This window comes from Agelaius phoeniceus, chromosome 8, assembly GCF_051311805.1.
Source record: "Agelaius phoeniceus isolate bAgePho1 chromosome 8, bAgePho1.hap1, whole genome shotgun sequence".
Lineage (NCBI taxonomy): Eukaryota > Metazoa > Chordata > Aves > Passeriformes > Icteridae > Agelaius > Agelaius phoeniceus.
This window is the reverse complement of record NC_135272.1, coordinates 26330895-26354859: the sequence shown is the minus strand read 5'-3', so window position 1 is coordinate 26354859 and position 23965 is coordinate 26330895. Positions and strand designations below refer to the sequence as shown.

The 23965-nt window shown below is 36.3% G+C and overlaps 1 protein-coding gene across 4 annotated transcripts in view; it reads right to left on the bottom strand.

The window, feature by feature from the left end:
- Nucleotides 1-6208: 6208 nt before the first annotated feature.
- Nucleotides 6209-23965, bottom strand: part of USP33 (ubiquitin specific peptidase 33) — a 35309-nt gene continuing 17552 nt past the window's right edge. For 2 of the 4 annotated variants that reach the window (XM_077182373.1, XM_077182374.1), the window contains 15 exons: nt 22960-23374; nt 22428-22568; nt 20830-20942; nt 19628-19799; nt 19421-19525; nt 18811-18844; nt 17981-18026; nt 17141-17321; nt 16417-16543; nt 14900-15069; nt 13473-13554; nt 12054-12162; nt 10370-10472; nt 9587-9655; nt 6209-7406 (listed from right to left, as the gene is read on the bottom strand). In XM_077182373.1, coding sequence (XP_077038488.1) covers nt 7249-7406; nt 9587-9655; nt 10370-10472; nt 12054-12162; nt 13473-13554; nt 14900-15069; nt 16417-16543; nt 17141-17321; nt 17981-18026; nt 18811-18844; nt 19421-19525; nt 19628-19799; nt 20830-20942; nt 22428-22568; nt 22960-23374 — 2025 coding nt within the window. In that variant the 3' untranslated portion in view covers nt 6209-7248. Of the gene's footprint in view, nt 7407-9586; nt 9656-10369; nt 10473-12053; nt 12163-13472; nt 13555-14899; nt 15070-16416; nt 16544-17140; nt 17322-17980; nt 18027-18810; nt 18845-19420; nt 19526-19626; nt 19800-20829; nt 20943-22427; nt 22569-22959; nt 23375-23965 lie in introns of all 4 variants that reach the window. The other 2 variants (XM_077182375.1, XM_077182376.1) reach the window with 2 other exon arrangements.

Here is a 23965-nt window from a genome sequence, read left to right as displayed (position 1 = left end):
TTCAATGTCAGGTCGATATGAAAAGACAGCAAGATTGTAGTGCATTATTAAAAACAACATTCTAGATTGCAACCCAATAAACATAACAGCTGCCAAAAGGAAGATCTTTGTTTTTCAGAATGTATTACTCTTCTTAGTTTTTACTACTCAAGAGTGGGTTTTTATATTTCAAAATAGAAATATTGCTACCTTTGTCAACCAACTGTATCTTTTTAAATTTGCTTTACTGCAGTTTCTCCGAGTGTGTTGTTATTGTGGTGTCTGAAATTTGACTCATGCTTCAAGAAAACAACAATCCAGAGAGTTCCATGTTCTGGGACATTTTACCTGTGTGAATTAGGGAAGTTTTGACTAAACAGGATGAAAGGGTGAGCTGGACCTGCATAGGCACAGTGGTTTTGCCTAAGGCTACTAAAACCCTGAAGCCCGAATCATCTCCATTTACCTCCCTGGAGCATCCTCATCAACACAGGCTTGGAGTGAGTTTTGTCAGGGAGTTTTAGTCCTTACAGATATTATCAACTCCTGTCCAAACAATCCCTTTTATCTTTCCTCTCTCCTACAGAAACATCCCTTTGTTACATGTTTGGGAGCACTCTCAGGTAATAGTGGCTCTGCATTAATGTTTTGAATTATGCATAACCTACATGAAGGTGCATCAGGTCACAGGATATGCCTGTTACTGTTTTGACTACCTTAATATTCCTTCAGGTCTTACAACACAATAAAGGGCTCTGTTGTTACTCTAAACAGTATGTAGAATGTTCAATGTCAGAAAAACCTAAATTAACAGTCTTCAAGTAAGATAGAGGTGTCTAAATAAAATAAATAAATAAATAGACCTGGCACACTTCTGTCTAGCCTTTAGGCCCATCTCCTCCAAACAGAAAAGTGACAAGCTTGTGAATTGGGCCCTCTCACACAGGATGTGAAAGATTTAAATAAAATTTCAAACAAATTGCCATCACATAGGCGTGAACACCAGCACCACCGACAGTTTAAGAAGAGATTCCAGTTCAGGGCTCAAATCCAGAATGATAGCAGACCCTTTTCAGATTTAACTTAAAAGCAGAGCAGAAGCACAGAGACTACCTCTATTACCTGAACCTTTTCCAACATCTACAGAAAGAGCTTAGGAAGACCAGTCTCTGCTCTTGAGTGTGCAAAGGTAAGGTCACATATGAAGCTCAGATTCCTACTGATCAAGTTCAAAAGACAGATTATCTCCACTACCCTGCTTGGTTGGACAGCAAATTAATTATACTATAAGCAAACGAGGTAAAAGAGAGCGTATTTCCCTTACTAAAAATTCATTCAGAAGACAGGGCACTCAGAGTTCATAGCTAATACATGTTTTATTTCTTGCTTCTACAGTTAAATTGTAAACCTTGATACTACATGAAACACTTAATTGAAAATACTGTCTAAGTGAATTAATAGCTGCCAGTTCATTAGCACTTTGGCATGCATGAGTGCATTTCTTTTGTTATAACTGAAAATCTCAGAGTAACCTTACGTCTGGTGCTAAAGAGACACAGTGTGCAGTGGTGGAAACAAACATGCATTCACAGTGTGAGCAAGTGCTGCATGTTCATTTGGGTTTGGCATTTTAACAGACACCCAGGGGAGGTGGGGGAGAAAAAAAGCAGTGTATCCCCATGGTAACCAGGACATCTTTTTTTATAATGTTTAACATGTTTAGCATGTTTAACATTAAACACACCAGACAGAAAAAAATTAGTCACCTAGAAAAATATCAATTTCTGAGCAAAACTATTCATGAACAATGAACATGAAAAGCTCTTGGCTGTGTCCTGTGAGATATGAAACAAATATTGTTATTTTTCATTTCTGGCAGCTGACAATTTATTCTAAGCCTTTTTCCTACACCTATGAATCAAATGCCTCCTCTCTTCTGCCCTCTTTATTCTTCTCAACCAAGTACTTTTAGATTTACTTTCTCATGTGCTAAGTTATTCCAAAACCAGATCTTACTAAAATATTTTATGTATAATAAATTGTTTGTGATCTCCAAGTGAGGAAGGAGGAACATATCTGGAAATGAAATCTTCTCAACTTGATTTGTGTTACAAAAATATTTTGTGGATGATGACTCCTTTACTTTTGTACCTCCCATGCTCCCAATGACTAGGAAGAAAAGTGCTTTAAGATTCACTACCATTGCATAAAGGCATCTCAAAACTGCATAAAAAACCAGTGTATTCCTATTATGCCAGCTTTACTTTTTTACTGATGGTTCATTTTATACTTGTATATAAATCAGCCAGTCAAGTGTCAGCTGTATTTTTACATGTCCATTCAACAATCAGAGCTTGAAGTTTTAGCTAATCAACTCGATCTTGAACAAGTCAGAACAGAGAATGAATTTACTTGCTTATTCATATTATAAACATCCTATTTCAGTGATCAAGTCCCTACTGCATTTTTTTAAAGCCCACACATACACCCATGTGCAACCTATGTGGGAAACTTGCCATCGAGTGACTTTGCATGTTGTACCACTATCAGTCCAGGTGCAGAAAACCTACTGGACACTTCAGTGATGTGTTTCTCACAAATGGACTTTCTTTTTCTAGCTGCATGTCTGAACTGACACACAGAAGAGGGAAACATTTTGAGATAGAATAAATAATTCCAACTTTCTGCAAAAACCACGAGTCTGCCATTGTAAGCAAACGTGTAACATGAGATGCATAAGCATATTTTATCTTGCTGTGGCAGTGTTCACTGGTTTCTATGGAGAAGCAGACTTGTCACCTTGTTGAATGGCCTAAAGCTAGCCTGAAGCTTACCCTAAGACAAGTAATATGTTTTAAACAGATATATACATGTAATATATATACAATAGAACATATTCAAGAAAACAAGTTACACTTTTCATTTTTAGTGAGAATAGCACATCTAAAATTTTACTGAACAAGGCTATTTTCTAATCTCCTAAGATTCCGAAGGCTAATATAAACCAAGTTTGTTTGTAACCAGATTAATTTCTGTGAATTAACACTAAAAGTGATTTGTCTTTCTCTGTGACACTTCAGAAACCCAGAAGTCTTATTTTGCTTCCTGCTATTAACTGTCAGCTCTGGATGGCTTAAGGATAGAGGGAAGCCAGAAAAGCCATCTGTTAGGAAGAATGAGAAAGCCTAGTTGTTTTACTCATTTCCTGGGCAAAATGAAGACTGAAAGGTTTTCAGTGAGAAAACTGCTTAGACTGCACTAAGCCAGATGTATATAGGGAATTGAAAAGGAATAAACAAAATAGAGTTTTTTTAGTTCAGTATAAAACAGTTGTATGGCAAATATGAAGAAAGCACTTGGTCCCTTTTAAGCACATAATATCTAAGTTTTTCAGTAAAATTTACAAATCCCAGGCTTGCTTTTCCAAATGAACTTATGAGTAATGGGGTACTAAAAAAAAGTCAAATGTTAGCAGCATCATTACAAATAAATGCCTTCTGCTTTAGGAAAAGTAGGATCTATAGTGCTGGAAAAACCCAGTCACTGTAAGTTCTGAATCTGAGAAGAAGAATTCGTAAATAATGCATTAGCACAGCATATCAAATTACATTAGATTTCATAAGAAAAATTCAGGACTATTGAACTGTGGGTATATCGAACTTTTGCTTCACAAATGAAAACCTCATCATCAACATTATCATATAGCCAAACACATTTCTAACATTTTATGCTTTTTTATCTTCTCTTGAAACAAGCCATTACTGATGGGAAGGCTGACACCCACTACAGCAGTAAACTGAGTGTCAACCCAACAACCTTCACCAAATGTAGCTACTTGAGGCCACTATTCCAGCTACACACCAAAAGAATTATTGTAGTGACTCTAGCCATAGTTCAATTAAGATACTGGAAAAGTAGATGATGTGCATTTTTATATACATATTTATATACACAGATGTGTCTTTCATATATGTATGTATAATATAATTATATTAATAGACATAAGTATATGTGTATCCCTATACACAGGACCAACTTGGATGATACCTGCAGAAACACCTTTCTGGACTCCTCAGTTTAATCATTCAGCAGCCAGACTACTTAGCTCTCACCTTTGGAACACATTACAAAACTGCCTTATTTTACTACTGAGTAATTGAGCTCTTCTGCTATGCTTTTTCCCTCCAATTACACTGTTCAGCTACATTACACAGTATCTGAAGCAGTCTCCTCGATGTTAGGTTTTCAGATGAACAATTAGTTATATTGCTTGCAAAAAACCTTCAGAAATTTAGAGAAATCAAGCTTTGAGCTGCTCAGTCCCTGACACCCTCCAGAGTTTTCCCCAGAAGAGAGAATTCAAGTTACCAGACTGAACTGCAGGCTTTTAACAGTTCATATCTAGATTTCCAGGCCTACAACAAGGAGTCCATTGGATTTTTCCCTTCTTGAAGTGACAGTTTCTCTGGCACACAAACACATTGCTGTGTTTCCTCAACTTGAAACAAATGAACAAAGAATCCAAATAGTCTGGTGGAAGGCTTATGGAAAAAAATAATTTCCACAGGCCCTTCCTGAGATGCATTCTTTCTTTGCTACAAATCATGACAGCTTTTCCCAGTAAAGGCCTCTCCTTTACCTATTCTCTAAATTATTGCCTTCCCTCCAGCGTACACAAGCCATCCATCTGGAGTTCTCCCACACTGCCTTCCTTTAAAAGACTACTTCCATTTCTGTGACATAATACCCCTTGCAGAGCTCTCAAAGGGCTGAAAGCAAGACAGTCATCCCTTTGGAACTGTCTTAAAACACATCTATTTATCTCTGCAAACGCAGGGGTTTGGTTTTTTCTAAGTATGACAGAGTTCCAGTGTGAAGATGCCTTTTTCCACAGTGACAAAGGCATTTCACAAACTCTGCTGCTGTAAAGTGTCTCCTTACTGATCTGTATGCATCACAGATTATATTGGACTATGGATCAGACACCCAGAAGCAAAGACTGACTAGAAGACTCCCAGATTCCTGAAATCAGCTTCCTAAACCCAGCAGACGTCCCCACTGCTACAGCCGAGGCAAATATCTTGGCTTATCTCAGAAAAGAAATTGTTCAGTATTATCCAGCAATTATTTACACATTGGAAGTCTTGCATTTTCAGCATTCTTTTAAGGGAGAAAACGACTTCTTTTTCAACACTGAGTCTTGTTGCTTTTCCCTTAAATAATCTCAACTTGTATTTATCATCATATAGCATTCAAAATTGGGAACAGTACAGATGAGATCTCACAACAAGCACAGCACCAAGTAGAGCAGAATAATTACCTCCTGTGCCTCACATCTGATGCTTTTGTTACTATTACCCAGAACAGGTTTTGTTTTGGTATCACTGGGTTTTAAGTCATAGTATGATCTGCAGTAATACTCAGAATACTCAGCACAGAACTGCTTCATTCCCTGACAAGCTGATGCCCCTAATACTCAATCCATTTTTCCCTTACAAATTTTACAAGGCCAGTATGTTCTACCATCCAGACTATTAATGAAAACACTGAATAAATTTGTAAACTTGATTGCTGTACTGTGCTTTAACCAAGGAAATAGTTCGAGTTTCCAATTTAGAACGTTGTGTAAGAAAAATTCTTCTATTCATTGTTCTTCATCTTTAGTATGTTAAAGAACCTTAAATCAAAGAAAACTAGAAAACTTTAGCCAAAAAAATAAAAGAAAAAAGAAAAAAAAGACTTTAAATAGACTTGAAATCAGACAGTCAAACAGTAGCTCACAGGCCAGCATCAGTAAATTACTAATGACTGTCCATAAGCAAGTTAACTTTACCTAATCAGTAACACAAGTCAGCAGTAAGCACTTGATACATTACAGGGGTAATGTGGTATTAGCTTCAGGTTGCTTTATCTACTAACATCAAATCACATTTACAAATACTTACTGTTAGAGGATATTCTCTCTAGGCTGTTATAGATGGCTTTTGAACTAGAATAGCATGAAGTCCTACAAACCAGTATGTTTTTAAACTACATATAAAATTATTCAGAGGAATGTTATGTCAGGATTTTCTTACTTTGGAACTAGAACTGTCAACATCATTGTCTAAACTTAAAATGGTCAAAAAGTACAATTGTATGGGTGTGAGAGCAGTACCACAGCATTACTTCAAAGGTTTTTGTATTTATATAATAAATGAAAAACATCTAGGAAAGCTCCCCCCGCCTATTCCACAGTTAATTTTGGTTTTTTTATTGATCCAGTCTTGAATAATGCTGCTTATTTGGTAACAATATCAGGCAAAAACATGAGCAAGTGTCATTCTGCATTCCAATATGAATTATTCAATAAAGTTTTGCAATATATACATTTTATCCAGCTTCTGACATTAAAGGTCATCATGCCAATGAAAATTCTTAACAATACAATAAAATCCTCCAAATAGAAATGCTTACGAATGTAATTCAAGAGACCAGACAATTTAATTTTCTGAAATTTATATCACTCATATCCATAATAATTTTACATTTCACACTTCATGCTCTCAAATGTTACCCTAGAGAAGACTAAATCTTTTTGCCACATATACTATTAAAGACACTAGCCAGGTTTATAGAGTTACAGAAGACTATAATAAGATGTAAAATTTAGCAGTAATAAGTTATGACATTTGCTGACTAAACCATTATTCAGTCTACCCTAATGTTTGAGCCACTCAAATACAGTAAGTATTTGGATGTTATATACTACCCATTTCATATACTTACAGTGCAAAGTAAAAGACAATTTTTCCTGAGCATTTAGGAAATGAAAATCCTTTTTCTTTATGTTTGATTACAGTCCATTTAAAATATACTCCTCACATACCTAGGCTTGTCAAGACTGTACAATTAAGCCAGGCAAAAGTTTGTAGATATCAGAAGCCCAATCAGGAATCAGAAGGGTTACTGAACATCTCTAAAATTTGTCCCTGTTTTTCAAGTCTAAGGATATAATAGAATCTTGAGTTTTAGCAAAAAATTCAGAAATTACATTTTTCCCATGGACCAAACATTCCAAAATGTACAAACCACATGCCTTCCAAAACAGAGAAACAGTCGCTATTTAAACAAATTGCAATACATATTTCAACTTACTATTCTGTAGTTAATGTAATGCCCAGTGAGCTGTGCCTCCAACAGACATAAGAGAATAAAACTTTTAGGAATGTGTTTTGGGCATTTTGTAAGGAAGCTGGATTCCTTACAAGTTCATCTTTTCCTCAATAGCTACAGACCATGAGTTTCTAATTCAATCTTCTCTTCTGTTTGCAATATATCAGGCTCTACTGGAGGAACAGGTGGTCTGAGTATAATCTCTGGACCTCCACCATATATTGACTGAAGAAAATTCCATGTTTCTTCTGATATTTGTCCAGAATCTGCGCCTGAAAAAATTTTAAAATTTAATTACTATTTAAATCTTTAATGATTTAAGTCCGGAACAGATACAAAAAGAAAAAAGAATCCAGATTAAAATTTAAAACTGTAAGCATTCAGATCCACATTTAACACCATATCCTTTATTTTTGCTTAATCTTGCACCAGCTGCCAAACCAAATTGCCTTTGTGTTAGTTTCATACTTCTTGATTCTTACAACTATCTGCTCTAAATTATGCAGTAATTGCAGAAAACACATGAAAATTCTATGATAAACATCTTATTTAATATCTACTGATCAAGCTCACAGCCAGTAAATCTTGGGACTCAGGAAACAATGACTCATATTATTATAAGGACATCAATCACATAAAGTTCAAGGACTCAAGATTCTTGCTTCATCAGAGAAATTATATTGAATTGATAGTAAAGAATAAAAGTATGATGAGCACAGTGAAATTCCCAGAGACAGAGGACTATTGTTAGGATAATAAGAGCTCCAGCAATATTCCTGTAGCACTGATGGGTCAGCCTGATTTCATTCACTGATTAAAGTCTTTGCTTATGATTCCGTGCTGTCTCCCGTCTCAAGCCAGCATCCAACAAGCATTTCTGATTGTCCACAACTTTTTCCAGTGGCAAAGACAAGATGCATCAGCACATCTCCCCTCTAGGTTTTAATACAAGATCTGTCTGATATTGAGTGATTTTCTCACATTAACCCACAGAGAGGTCCCATTTCTGTTCTACCAGAATAAGCCTTCTCTTCTTTTAGCAAATCAAAACCCTACTTGACAGCAAGTTTTCCCTGACAGCCTTATTAGACATTATTAATTTATCTTGTTAAGCCTTGTCTCAGCACCCTCATACTTTAAAAAAAGGAAGTCAGCACTACAAACTTCTCCTCCTACCTCCTGTACTTCCCTGTCCTCATCACCTGCTGCAGTGGTGCTTTATATGTTTAGAGTTTCTAAAGGGGAAGGGTACAAAGAGCTGCATGTTTGTTTAGCTACACAAACTCAACTGTGCAAAGCTTCCTCTAAAAGTCATCATGCAGATCCCATGCCAGTACTAATCATGTTATGCCTCACTTCTACTCTTTTACCTTTAGGCTCTCAACAGAGTAGATCTTCCCTCACTCATCCAGATTGCAGCCAGTCAGGTTAAACTGAACAGGCACAGTGAACTCAGGCACTGAAGCACAGAAATGTGTAGTACTGGACCCTACTTAGGGGCATTCCCACCCCTTACAAGTTATGAGAAAGATTTTCTACATCCTATTCATCTTTATTTCTACCAAGCTCTAATTTGTACCAATGTAGCTGAAAGTAAACCAACAATTGGCTAATTTGCTTCAATTTTAATTAAATTTCAAATTCATTCCATTAATTAAATCATTAAAATGCACTAAAAAACTCATGAGTGCCAAAACTCATTGTTTTTAAAATAAACTCTAGACATTCTACAGTTGGTGAGGTTTATGGTAGGTTTATTGGTATATCTAGTGTATGCTGAGGCATTAAGCAAAATTGGGAAAAAATCAAGTTAAAGAAACGTTAATCTTATTGATGCAGATTCTTCTTTTAGGCTGAGCTGCAATGAATTTAAAGCTTCCTAGAAAGTCTAAAGACTTCCTAAAGCAGGTCATATAAGAATGTTTTCCTCTGTAGCTATGAATTCCAAATAAATGACATTGAGCATTTAACTCTGAAGAATAATGAAGAAATCTGTATATTTGCAAAAACTTCTCTAACATGCAATGTACAGTATCAAATGACTTGCAGAAAAATGAGCAACAGACTTTATGTACAGTGGTTTTTCTCTCTGTGAGATGTTTTTCTATTCAAGTTAGGTTTCAAGATTCACATAACTACTTACAGATATAGAACAGTCTCCCAGTTTTGTTAAGAAAACCCCCATCAAACCAAGTGGTACAAAGCTAAAGCACACTTTCTCCATTTTCAAGTTACTCTTGAAACACCTCCTACATTCTCAACTGCACTTGGATTAGTCTACTGCATATAGTAATTCATTTTAAGAATAAAAGGATTACCCAAAAATGGGCACAACACAGTTTAATTAGAAACTGCCATTCATTTTATTGTAACAATAAATAAATTTTTAAAAATCATAAATTTCCCAAACTTCCAGCAAATGCATAAAGCTGCAGCAATATTGGACACCTACCTTGTTTTAGCACAGCATTGCCACATTTTGTTACTGCAATCTTAGCATTATCAATGGGGCCAGGAGGATCTAGTGCAATAGAAAAATTATTAAAATTGGGAGAGCTGAAAATAAAGAGCAGGTTGGAGGTTCTATTTGCAAAGGAAAGGAAAAACAGATCATTTGTTTACTGCTTGTTCTTCTACTGTTTAACAGTACATTCTAAGTTGTTAAAAGCTAATCTCCTTTTTAATTAAGAGCAAGTTTTCCAAAGCATTCCTGATTACAGTTAAGTCTTCAAGCAACATAAAACACAAATTAATCCTAATTCTTTCCCTTACCAAAGCTGTCCCAGAGCAGACTCTGATAAGATTGTAGAACAATTTATCAGTTTCCATTTTAAAACTTTGGAGGCATCTAAGTCAGCTAAACTGACATCAGTACAGTTGTTACTGAGCTATCTGAGTTTACATTTGACAAGGTCACCTTTCCTCCAGAAGCTGCAGCATCATCTATCAGTTTGCACAACAAAATCCATTCCCTCCTGTGCTTAGATCCAATTTTCCTGCTGCCACTAACAGCAAAGAAGCAACATTCCTCCCAACACCACCCCATTATCTCATTGCTGTAAATTATTTACTATGTTCTGTAACCTGGATGTATTGTAACCTATAAAACCTGTGTCTTAGATATTTAAGAGCTTTCTTTGCCTTTGCTATCTGCCCTTCCTACAGTTTTGTACCAAAGCAGAAACAAACAATATGACAGAAGATTACCTATATTTTGAAATGGAGCACAACTTACCACTGTCTTTACCCTTTACAAAGCCTTCCCATTCTCTGAACCAGTGCATGCTGATGCAGTAAAACGTTGATGGAGATTCTTCTTCTTGGAATGCTCTATTAAGCTACAGGGAGAAAAAAAAAAACCTGGTTTTCTGCCCTTTCATTTCTTTAAAATACTGAATTCTTTGAGCTGTACTAACACCATACCATTACACTGTAACAGAACATTTTAAAGAATCACTGACCATAAAAAAAGTAAATACCTAGTGAACAGGTGAAATGAGATTCTGAAGCAGTGGTAGCCTTCATATTAAAAGCTGATTTACTGTTTAGTTGAGAAATTACTTTTATTTCCTAAAAACAGCAACAAGTTCTTCTCAAGCACAAGTGCTTACTCATCAAACACTAAGAACTTTCAAGTAGCAAAAAAAGCAGAGATCTTATTTTTGTAAAATGAAAGTGCTTTGAAAATTTTCTTCCATAATTTTATGGAAAGCTCTTTGTGTGATGAACTGTATCTTCATCTGTGTTTCTTTCTCCTCAAGTATTCTGAGCAGGTGCACTACAATTCCAAGCAAGGCACAGTGAACTAACACACTGGGACTTTTCATGACTTACAGATCTTTTTACAACATTATGAAGAAACAAGCAAAAAGTCACTTAAACCTTCAAACCATTATCTTTTTAGCTCTGTAATAACACAGCTACACTTCCCCTTTGAAGTCATAAACCTAAAGCATCAACACAACTTCTTAAGGTTTCATATAGAGTAAGTGTTGCAATCATTCCCTAAAGCCATCTTTATAGAGAACAATGGAATTTTCTGTGTACTAACCAGTAACAATACTGGCACAACAGTGCACATATAATCATTGCTTTTACTGGGAAGACACTGCTAAAGCAAATGGGGTTGACTCAATGTCATGAATAATAATTTCTATCCCATGATAATACAGAGTAATGAAAATTCCTAAAAATTTTAGAAAAACGTGGAAAATATGACAATCTCTGAAGTGTGATGAAAGGACAAACAGAACTGAAAAAACAGAGTCAGTTCTATTTTTCTTCCTTTCATGAGTTGAGATAGCAGAAATGGAACTCCAGTATCTCTGCACTTATTTTCACTGAAAACTTCAAAACACATTTTGGTTTAAGAACATCAAAATCATTACCTCTAGTTATTTTACTATTCAGACTCAAGCACATAAACCTCTAACCAGGGAAAATATACTAGCTCCTTGATATTAATTTTACAGATCTATTACAATACTAACATATTTACCTCACACTGAATCACTTACATTTCTTTATATTTCTAATGCCTTTTCTTTAAAATTAGAACTAATGATTTTCATTAAATTTTTCTTGGCACAGTATTATTGCACTTAAACCGTATCAGGCTGCACAGAACAGAGGACTGGCAGTGTAACTGCTTACATGGCTGTTTCCATACTATAAAAAAGCAATTTAAGAAATACATTAATAATTTTCTCTAAGTACATTTTCACATAAGAGTTATCTGGGATTTCACAAGAACACTACTGCTGCCATTAAGAGAGGTGGGGTGGTATATAGGTATAGAGATATTTAATAAAGTCCATTTGTTACAGGAATCCCTTGTGCAATTCTAGTAATCCCTTGGGTGTAGTCATGAATGTCAGGTGTTGGCCAGTAGCAGAATGGATAAGTGTGTACTGTTTTACCCGTATAAACATTTCCAATTCATTTTTCCTTCTTTTTTCAATTCTTTCAGACTCTATTTGGCAGGTGTGACAAACATACAGATGGTTAACAGCTGGTCCTCCTCCGTATCTGCAGTAAAAGTAAAAAACCCCAAACAATCAGCCTTGTGGAAAACATCATGTAAAAAGATCATGCACCTGCAGACGTGGCAAATGTCAGTATGAACAGAAGGCTGACACATGCCAGTCACAGTGATGCCAAAAAGCCATAGTTTATTTTCTTAGTAATATTCTGTTCTCCATCCTAAGACCATCTTGCAAGTTCTGACTGCCTCATGCCAGTACAAACCATCTCAAACTCAGCTGCATCACAGACTTCAGAAGGAGCTGCTATGGTTAAACATGTCAGTGAGCAAGTATTGTTCTATATACACCAGGTGTGATTTTACCAAAGAAGATTCTAATCCTATTCTAAGAAACAACCTATGGAAATTCCAGCCAGTTCTGTCTTAAACATGTTCCTCCATCCCACTGCAGACTTCATTAGCTTTGCTACCTCCCTGACCCCAGCCTCTAAACTTATTTATAGTCTTGCTCTTAATAGGTTATTCTTGACCCTTCCCTCAGGTTTTTCTCGTGTGAAATTTTATCCATGGAAGTCTGCAGGGGCACTCCTCCTGAGAAGGCTATTTTTACATACAGAAAATGGATAATGGAAGAAAAATCCAGTACATCTAGGAAAAGGGAAATAAACTGCAAATACCATTGTTTTTATTTTTTACTTATGTGCACCAAAACTTTAAAACATCAATAAAAAACTCCCCAAATCCTTAGATATATCGTTCAGGTGGCAGGAAATTAACAGCTAAAAATATTTAATGCAAGTGGAATACAGAGTGTTGAACGCCATCAGCAAAGCTCTTCTGCAGCTTTTTCTTACTTTAGAATAAGGCATAGCTTGTAAGAATTCCTGCTTTGTAAGCAAGCACTCAAACCTGACTGACATTAAAGTGTGGGGCAGTAACACAGAACACTCAGATATAAGTTATTTTGAAGCAGTACTGGCAGCTGAGGCTATGGATTCAAAGCCAACTTAAAAGAAAAGCTGTCTCCAGCCAACAAGAGAACAGGAAGCTGATACAGAGAGCTCTTTCAAAAAACCTCTGCCAAGGGTACTTTTGCTGACCTACTTTGTGTTATTTCATACATACCATACATGTTTATTGCTTTAACATTGAAGTACTAACCCAGTAACTTACTACTCTATGCAGTCTTTTACTTTGCATAAGGAAATGATATAAATTGGCTGTTTGCAGCCCCTTCACTCAGCTGGGTGCCCAGAGGGCTGTCTTTTTCCTGAGCCACTAATTCTAAATCTGATGCTGCTGCTTGGCTCTCAAACTATCACTGGATTTTTCCCAATTACAGCTCCAAACTTACCTGCTATACAGATTATCCCATATATTCTGAGGTAGCATTACAACGAGGTCCTCTATGAAGTTAGCTTTGTGTGGAGGAACACCTGCAGAAGGAACAAAAACAAATAAACCCCCCAGACAATAAAAAACCACTTGTGGATTACACGTTCATAAATAAATAAAAAACAGAATGTTTCAATGAATTCAGAGAAATTATATCAAATAAGTTTTACCTAGGCATAATCTATTACTGTATTTAGAGACACCACTGATTTTAGTCCTTTATGAGGCTGAAAAGCTTATAAAAAGCAGAAGCAAACTAACTATATGAATGGCTAAAGTTAAAGGGCTAGAATCCATTTTACATAATGAGTTCAAAAAGCTTCTTAAGGTATACAGTTAAAATGTCAGGATGATTAAATATCTTGATTATGCATGTAAACACTAACAAACTGTCTACTCAAAATTCACTTATTTGCTGGAGACCTTTTGGAACTACTTCAAACAGCATGAATACTTGAGAGCAGATAAATTTTGAGGAAGGCAGATTTGGAGGGGCTTGCAGAATTAGCAGTGTTGAGTTGAAGCACATGGTAAACAGCAGTGGACTATGCAGGAATTCTTGGGAACAGAGAAAATCAAGTACTTGGGCACTTGTACATCAAGAGTCATCTGCTGCAGCCCGGCAGAGGGAAAGCCAAAGGGCTCACAGGTACCCTGCAGGTGACTACAGGGACACAATCATCCTCTGTTAAAATTTTGGCTCAGCAACAGGGGCAGCACCTCCATCTTCCAATCTATTGCAATTGTATTTTTATTAGAAAATAGGTACTACATAGTAATGATTTCTTGGATTGTTAGCACTCAAATATGGGTTATTTCCACAAATGTGTTCTGCTTACTGCAATGCTCTTATTTTTTTTAACATATAGCACAAGGTAAAATTTTTATGCTCCTATACAAAATACACAGAATTACTTCTTGATTTTCACACTACTATGCACTGGATACTCTGCATCAGATCAATTTCTTCCAAAGCACCTTTCAAATCTTCTCACTGCTTATAGCCCCAAGCCGAGAAAATAATTTCAATTTGCAGATGAAAGTATTAAGGATGATGATATAGTGACAGGATTTTTTAAAATGTGAATACACATTTTTAAGAAGCAAGCAGACAAGAGGAACTGTTCGTCTTTAAGAATCAAGAAAGTTTATAAACAAAACCAAATGTGCAGAGATAAGAAAAAAATAGGACAACTTCACACAGTATAATTTCTACTTAGTCAGCTACTAAAATAAGAAAGAATTTACTTACAAGTTATAATTTACCAAAGAAGTTATAATATGAAGTTAGTATAGTCAAATTCCTTTAATTAAAACAAGTATACACCACTGTTATAGCTAGAAGGTGACAAATTATTCTTAAATGATTCACAGTTACAGTCTCACCTCCATGCATACAGAGAAAGTCATTATTTGAAATTGGTCCTGGCTCTGCAAAAGTCTTGAATTTATTTAACCACTGCCTGGAAACATAGAACTGCAGAAGACTTGGTTCCATCATATTCAGTAGCCCTGATATTCTCCGTCTCTCTCTCTGTGCTTCTTCACTGCTCTTTCTATTACAGAAACAGAAATCATTAAACAAATACAAATCCTGTGTCCAGTGCAGATACAGATCCTTGTGTCCAGTGCAGATAACTTACTTTGTGAAAAGAAAACTGCCTGTGAGTAAATCACCTGGGCCTTGCCTGTGCTTCCCAGTTAGCACAGCCTAAGAAAGCAAACAGCTGTGCTGCAGGAGAGCAGCCAGCTGTGCTGCACAGGGGTGCAGCACCCAAGGGCTGAGCCCATCTGCTCAGCTCCTCCCTGCAGTGTTTGAGATAAAGCTTTGCAAGCTGCACTCCTGGCCAGGTGATCCTTTCTTACCTTCACAAGTAGGGTTACACAGTAAGCAGATCAGGTAATTCCCCTACTCTTCCTGTATCCTCCTGCTTTTCTCACTGTAAACTGGAAGTAACTCTGCTCTCCCATTTTAGATGGAATAGAATCTCTCTTCTCCAAGCCAGTAGTAGTCTTTTGTGGATATATTCTTTTTTAAAGCCATATTTTATTAATGCTATTCTTTTCTTTGAATTATTTATTTGAATATGTTAACCCACAATCAAAGATTTAGTGTTTTTTCTTGGCAATATGGCATGACTTCCAAATTCCTTTTAAAAGGCCCACTAAGTGAGACTCATGGGCTCCACTTGAACAGTGACAGGTGGGAGTGCTCCTATGAAAGCTCAAACACTCAGAACACATCTTGTTTTTTATGCAACTCTGACACAATCTATTTTGCGGCCAACTTTTAGTGGAAATTTGATCTTAGTACCAGAAATTTAAAATCTGAATATTGAGTTGTTTTTATTATCTAAAGCACAAAAGTTCCCTAGACTGAAGATGGTAATAACATGACTTCTCACCTTTTATTTAAATTCTCAGAAACAGAATAGCCTATAAATAGCATTAAACTAAATGCATAATAAAATGTATAATACAATGGATTAAATTACAACACATTAAAACCTCTATTGTCCTACATCCAAATCCATCTGATAAATACTTGGGACAATTCCAGTTAGAGCTCTAACAGTTAAAAACTTTCTGTGTGCAAAACCTCCTTGTGTGCAGAATTCACTTCCTCTAACTGAAAATAAGGTGGCTACTTCTTAATTGATGCTTAAAGTTCTCTTACTATGCAGATTTCATTTTAACATAAACACTTTAGCTCTTACAGAGCAAGTGTTAAAGGACATAACTGAAGGATTAAGTTTTTTGCCAGCATAGGCTTTTCTCATTGGTCAAATTCTTCCATTATAATTCTCACGGGGCAGCTAATTCTGAAAGCTGCCCAATGGCTTGAAGGGTATTTACATACATGATTCATAGGGGTATGATTGTACTTTTGATGTCTTTCTTACCTGTAAAAGAGAACATAAGCTTCTGCATTTTGCACTGTGGATTCTGATACTTCTGTGACACTCTGGTCATCAAATTCATACCACAAGTTATTTAAATTGTTGCGACAATAAGCTATATAATGTCCACCTAGGGTGCAGGAAGCAAGAGTTACCAAAGAGGGTCTAGAGCTGCCCATTTTACTCTGTAACACATGAAAAGGAACTAAGTCATAAACCCCCCCCCCCAAGTCTTAAATGGGAGAAACAGAATCTCTTTTTGGGGTTAAATGGCAATGATCATACAAAAGAATATTTTTTTAAAATTTTTAAAAAAAAATATTTTTAAAAAACGACTGGTATCCTTGTTGTGCTTGGTAAACAGTTTCCAAATATTAAAGCATTGACATGAACAGCAGTTATGTAGAGCAGCTGATCAACTGGTCATCTGCTGGCAATATTATTTGTACATTTATGTTGTTCAATAGTTTTCTTACTTAATATTCCTGGATCTGTTAAATTTTTTCCACCTTCAATTTCATTTAGGTATGCCATTTAATTTCAAAGTTGTGCCAACTCTTTCAGAGCAAGCCTTAAATCTTCAGGATCAAGGTGAAAATCACAGCATTCATCTTCCACATTCTAATTACCACTGTTTATCTCTCTACCCTTCAGCATACAGTTTTCATCCTTGAAGAAGAGTGCTGATGTACCAGCTGCAAAGATAAAACAATCAGCTCATACTCACTGCTGGCAGTTCCATGGTGGCAGATGACAGACAGGAGATCGTAAGTCACGATTTGAGCTGGACTGTCCTTTGCAAGGAAAGGCTGAAGGTCAAGGCCTTCCAAGGGAAAGGACACATGGGTCCCAATTTTTGTGGAAAACATGAGTTCATGTCGAAATCTTTTGAGATGAATGCACAGAATCTGTAAGGATTGACAGATTCAGCCAAGAACTATACATGCTATTTGATATAAAATACCTAAAAACTGTGTGTACCATCTTTTCCTTTTATAATCCCAAAAAGGATAGTTTTCCCTATGACTTCAAGCATATTAATAAACTCTGTGTTTTAATCAGCTGTGGCTACTAACATTGATGCAGCACTGAAAAATGTACCTTTTCTCAATGCACATATTGCACAATCTTGTAATGAGGGACACTAATTCCTCCTGATTATTGCAGATATCAACTCATGCTTTCAAGTGTAAGACTGGACTACTTCCTAAATGCAAAGTTACAAATGTTACTATAGAAAAGCTTTCCAGTCTGGCTGTGGTGTTTAATTCTGTGAAGACAGTATAAACAGGAGCATATATACTAACACAGCATAGAAATGCTGTTACTGCCTGCAGACCAACAGCAATAACACAGGGAAATCCCATTCCTGTACTTGTCACGTACAAGATTCATTTCCTTACAGGGTGAACAACCACGTTACTCACATTCTTAACAAATGCCAATATGAAGGTAGACTTCCATCACACAGCATTATAAACACAATTTACTCTGTGCAACTCATTTACTCTTACCACATTCATAATCATGCAGAAAAAGCACTTTAAAGTGCATATTGTAACAGTACCTCAGGAAATTTTTGTACTTTGCAGAATTTCACTCCATTTCTTAACCTAAGCAAAGGAAAAACCAAACCAAAACAACCAATAATTAATTCTGAAATGGTTTTACTTTATTGCACTAGATCAGCAAAAGCCTAAGCTGAACATTGCATTAGTAAACCCAAAATATTTCTGGAATGTAGACTAGACATGGAGTAGCCAAAATGATACAAACAATGATGGTTCATAAGACAAGACAATCTGTACTGCTGAAAAATTCAAAACAGCAAGTACAATCAAGTCCCAGCTAGCTAACAGTTTCTCTTAACATAGAGGAAAAAACTTGAGGCTTCATGAAAGCTGATTATCCAGCAAAAGACAAAAAAAATAGATGAACTAAGTTTACTTCTAAGAAATTATCTACAGCACATGCAAGAAGGAATAACATTCCTGTACCAAAAAGGGTTTCAAAGCAGTCTTCACACCACTTCTGTTTCTTGATTCTTCAGTATTTAAAGCCATAGTTTATTTATTTAACACACCTTAGTGAGCTACTGCATATCAAGGGAAAGCTGCTAGTGTTAGAGAGGGCTAAGAGCTTTTATTTTGCCAAACAAAACCAATTTACATCTAAATTGGAAGAGCATGAGAAAGAATTAAGCACTCGTGGTAGGGTAAGTCAGTGCTTCCTTGGGAAGTATTCCTTGGGAATACAGAATTTCTGACACAACACAGGATCATATCAAAAGATGAACAGTATTGGGACATACCCAACAGAAATAAATGTCTCTTGACTAACAGAAACAGTAAAACCTCAAATTAAGACAAAGTAAAACAAAGGTAAAAGCCAGCTTACTTTTTACACCTTCCACAGCTGTACATGTTATCACCTGCAAACATCAGGGAGAAGAAAACCAGCCATCATTCTCTAAATCCAAACAGTTATCCTTTAAGTGTGTACATTTGATAGAAAACAGTGTCAAGGGAATTTAAGTTGCATTCAGTATTTAATAGTCATAATAGTGTTGACATAGCAACTACAGGAGAGGTTCTTAGGTTTTATGTCTTCAACTCTGAAGCAGTACAGTATAATCTGAAGAGACAATGCTATATAATTTGAAAGGGAAATAATTTACTATGTCCAAATTGAGGTTATGAGAATGAATATTAATATAATGGGTTTGAAATTTTTATGAGCCTTCAGTCGATACAATTTTACTAAACCAAATTCAGACTGACGTGACATTTCTAAAGTAGCTTTCATAGGCATTTATCTCAAATACTCAGTTGAATGAGAAGCTTACCTTTCTGAAATGAATGATCCCAAATGAACAAGGACTGACTGTATTACACCTTAACAGGTGGCCTCTGCTTAACTGCATTAAGCTAAGAAGATATTAATCATCTCATTGTGACAGGAGGAAAAAATACACAGAAGAAACATGTTCAGGTAATTAACCTCTTACCCTTGAGCTCATCTCTGGCGAAAAAGGCAGCAAGACAATCTTGTAAGGTTACAACTGGACCCCAAAACCAGCTAGGAACACATGAGACAACAAACCTGAAACATCATTGACAGAAAAGAAAGAAAACCAACAAATGTTCTGCCAGAAGAGCAGAAACTAGAAATTCAAAATAGATAATTGAATCAAACAAGGTAAATATTATTTACCTTTTGAAGTATTCCATAAAAAAGGCTATCCATCCCTGGGGGGCATATGCTTCTCCACATGACCCTGCCTTGACTAGAGATGTCTGATGACTTGCAGAATGGAGTTTAGCAAGATCTTCCTTCCCTGGAATAGGCAAGGACAGATCCTGAAAGGTCTCCAGGGTTACAGACAGCTAAGGAAAAAAATAAATGAAACACAGTGGAGTTAGGCTTGAAGAGAAATGGTTAATTAGACTGAATTCTGTACAATTCACTAGTAACTACCAAGTCACTGCATCACTGAAAATTCCACTAGGTAGGAAAGTATTATAAAAAAGCACATTAACAAGAATTCATTTTCTAAAAAAGAGGAACCAAAAAATAACATTTTAAAATTAACTTGTGCATTGTTATCATGGAAACAATTTTTTAGGTCGTTATTATTTTTCTTCATATCAGTCATACAAAGCACTATGATTTTTGCTTCAGGCCGTGTTACACATAATAGTTTCAGAAAGCTTCAGTCCATTGCTTCCACAGTATTTTACTCTGACATTATATTGACCTGATGCAACTGGACACGCTGCAAGGGAGACCCATCTGTGCATTTCCTTGCTCCTGTGCTTCATTTAGTGATCACATAGTCACAGAGTCAAACATCAAACACATTTTAGAAATTTGTCCTTGTTTTTTGAACTTGTTCACCTGAGGACAACTTCAGAGAGCAGCTAATGATTCATATCATTGCAAAAGTTAGTGTCTTTACTTGCATTTTTTGAAAGACCTTATTTTGTTAGTCTCAATCTATCTGATAAGACAGTTACAGCACTGTATTAGATCACTGTCTTATCTTTTCTTTGAAACATTAGGTACCTGAGAATTTAGGACAGTAGCATGTATGCATTAGGATATTCAGAGCATTATTAAAAACGAATGAGACCTAAATGAAGTTGAAGAGTAAGCTTCTCTCTTCATCCTTGCTGTAAACCAATTCTCAAATTTTTTTTTTTCAGCTCTGAGTAAATATTCAGCTCAATGAATACAAGCTATTCTAAACACAAAGTGCTGGTAGTAGCCACTATTACAATTTGAGAGAACGAGTATGAAACACCCCAACCTTCTGAGGAAATCTGCCACAAAAGAATATAAAGTTACCAGAGAATGACTGTATTCATAAAGCAGTAAGAAAAGAACATATTAAAAGCCAGAACTTTCTCTTCTTACCCGATCACAGGTCAAGCACTGGACTGAACTTATTATAGTCCCATCAAATATATCAGAGATAACACTCCTGTACTTCTTGCGCTTCTTCCTTTTTGGGGACGATACCGTTGAAACTAGAAAAATGACAAAAGTAAAAGGCTGCAGTAAGGCAAAGTACAGTGGATTCTGATTACACTTCAGCTTTGTGTAATATAATTAGAAGTCTCATGTTCAGAGTTAAATTATGAGCCAAGCCCTGTTTTCTATTTACTAAATATTTCTTAGGAATTATGAGATCACATTACTGCCATTACAGGCAATTCCTATGGGTTCCTCAAACCACTGGGGACAATCACCAGAAACATTTGCCTCTGTAGGTAAAATTAAAACTGTCAGTCTACAGCCTATTGCTACATGATGGATTTATCTTGGCAGGAATCCCCCAAGGTACAAAAGGGAACATTTTATTTGACACTTAATTTGATCAGATCTTCCTGGGAAGTTTCAACTATGCTGGGCGGAAGAGCAGCATCACAAGGTTACTGTATCACAACACTGATGACAGAGGATTGACACAGACTAAAGGTACAACAGGAGCCCAGCCTAACAGCTGCTTATTAAAAAACCCCAGGTTTTTTAATACACCTTTTTAAACACCTCTCCTGGGCAAGCACCAGTGACCGAGCACCTCTTCTGACAGACTCACTTCAGGTTGTCTAAAACCCTCCTGTAATGGCAAAGCCAAAACTGGAGACAGTAGCACAGATGCAGCGTCAAAACTGCTCAACAAACAAACCAAGGAGGTCAATGATTTAAGTCCATTAAATCACTGTCATGCAACACCAATGCTAAAGCATTAAAAAGATAATATGAATGTTCAGAACTTATCTGCACAGGCTATCAAATGAAGCAGGATCATAATATTAAAGTTGTATTTGTTTTTTGATTTGGTTTGGTGCAATGCCTTAAAAGCATGCCCTGAAAGAAAAGCTTAGCTTAAAGTAATCTACTGTTAGACAAATCAGGGAAAATAAAATTATATATTGTTCCTCATGCCCTAAAGCAGCACTGTCTTATATGTAAAGGCAGTAAAAGTCTAAAAATTCCAGATGCTCATAAAGGCATCTTGCTGCAGTGCCAAAAGAAATACTCAGCACTGCAGGGACATTAACATCCACGAAGCAGCCAGCATTTACAGGTTTATCTACAGTACAATTACACTTTGCTCCTTAAACCTTAATTGACTAAAATGCTGATTTACTTAACTTCTGCTGAATAACCAATGAGCTTATTCTCTGGAGAGCATTACCTTTGGGGTTACTAACTTCTCATACCTTTCTCTTCTCTCCAAACTGGTACAACTGAGAAAATTGTCTAAAAATAATATTCTGCCTTCCTAAAATAAAGGCAAATACTATTCATGCTTCAAAAGAATCAGAAGATGATAGAAATACAGGGAATAATCTTGCATGTCCAGCTTACATAACACACTCTTTTCCTCACCAGCTAAAAGCCCCTTAGGAACAACCCTGCATTGTTACACAAGACATAAGAAACACAATGAGAACTCTAATATGGACTAATTCAGTACCAGGAAGGAGAAAATAAAGAGCCTCTACCTTTTTTGTGGACTTGTGCCAGTGAAGAGCACGATGGGAATGACTTTGGAGGGCTGTTTGATAAGCGTGTGTTCATCCCTTCAGCTGAGGATGGTGTCTGGGCAGCAGATACATCATTCATGTGAACGTCATTGATGTAATCTGCAATTCAGAGTTGCACAAATTCTGGGAAAAAAATTACTGCAGAATGAACAGACACAGTGGTCGTGTAACTTATTTAACCCCACTGTCAGGCCACTGGACATTTAGGCATGTAGCACCACTTCAGTTCCTTTGCAGTTAAGATCAAAACAAAAAAACCCACTCTATCTGAAACCTTACTCAGTACAAACAGTTAGCTCACCAAGGGAATTAAAATCAAATTCAGAAGACCTAAACAGACAAAATTAACTAAGTAGGGACATGGTTTACAAGTAAAACCACCTAGCTAATTTGGCCTATACCTCTACTACATTCTATAACTCACTTCTACTCCCACAGATATTCTGGCTAAGATTTTGACTATTTCAATTGCACTTTAGCAATGCATTACCTGAGAATCTGCTGTGTATCTGTACTTTGACAGTTCCTTGGTTATTTAAAAATTCAGTGGTCTCTGAAGCAGTGTTTGTGTCTTTTTCCAAGTCTTCCATAGAATTTGCTCGTTTAAGTTTGTTGCTTTTTTCTTTCTGCCAGTCTTTGGAAGTGACTGAGTTGTTATCATCATCCTGAATTAACATGGTTGTTTCTGCAGGATCCTCTAAGACAGGTTTGAAAATTGTGTCATTTTCTGTTTTATCACAGTTTACACAGGATTCACAGGGCTGAAAGCTTAAGTCTGACTGGCTCTTATCTTCTTCCATACTCTCTTCAACACTCATAGGCTGGGCATCTTCCAGTTCTACAACTGGTTCTTTAAGTTCCTCATGCAGCAAATCCATGAGACAACGCAAAAATTCTTGTGCATCCTAGAATTTTAAACAAGTTTTACCATGTTACTCTATTTTATCTGGAAGATATTCACATCAGAAAAGATACAGATAACTAAAATGAAAGCTGGCTGTTAATGAAGAATAAAGAAAGTTCCTCTGTCCCAGGTCTAATGTTCAAAACCACTTTTATTACCAGACCATGTATGTTTCCTGCATACATTTCTTGCATGTCACAAGTAACCTTATCATACAAGTTTGCTCCAAAACACTCCAATTCCCAAAATAAATTAAGATTTAGAGATAAAATGCTCCATTAAAATCAACCAGAGCCTTGCTTTCACTGGGTAGGAAGTAAAATTACTACAAAGTTACTTAGCCTGTCTTTCCAATGCATCACACTGCCAACAATACTACAATTCTTCTTCTACAGCCTCAACAAGATTTCTCAAATGTGTTCCCACAAAGAGCTGTAATACTACAAGTCTAATTTGTGTTTGAAAACATCCTAAAAGCCACCAAATTTCATCAATCAGTGCAGTATCTATTTCTATCTTGGCAATAGAAAGTATCCAATAAAGCAGGTATGTGAGAAAACAAAAGCCTCTTGTCGGCAACTACTACTGCTTT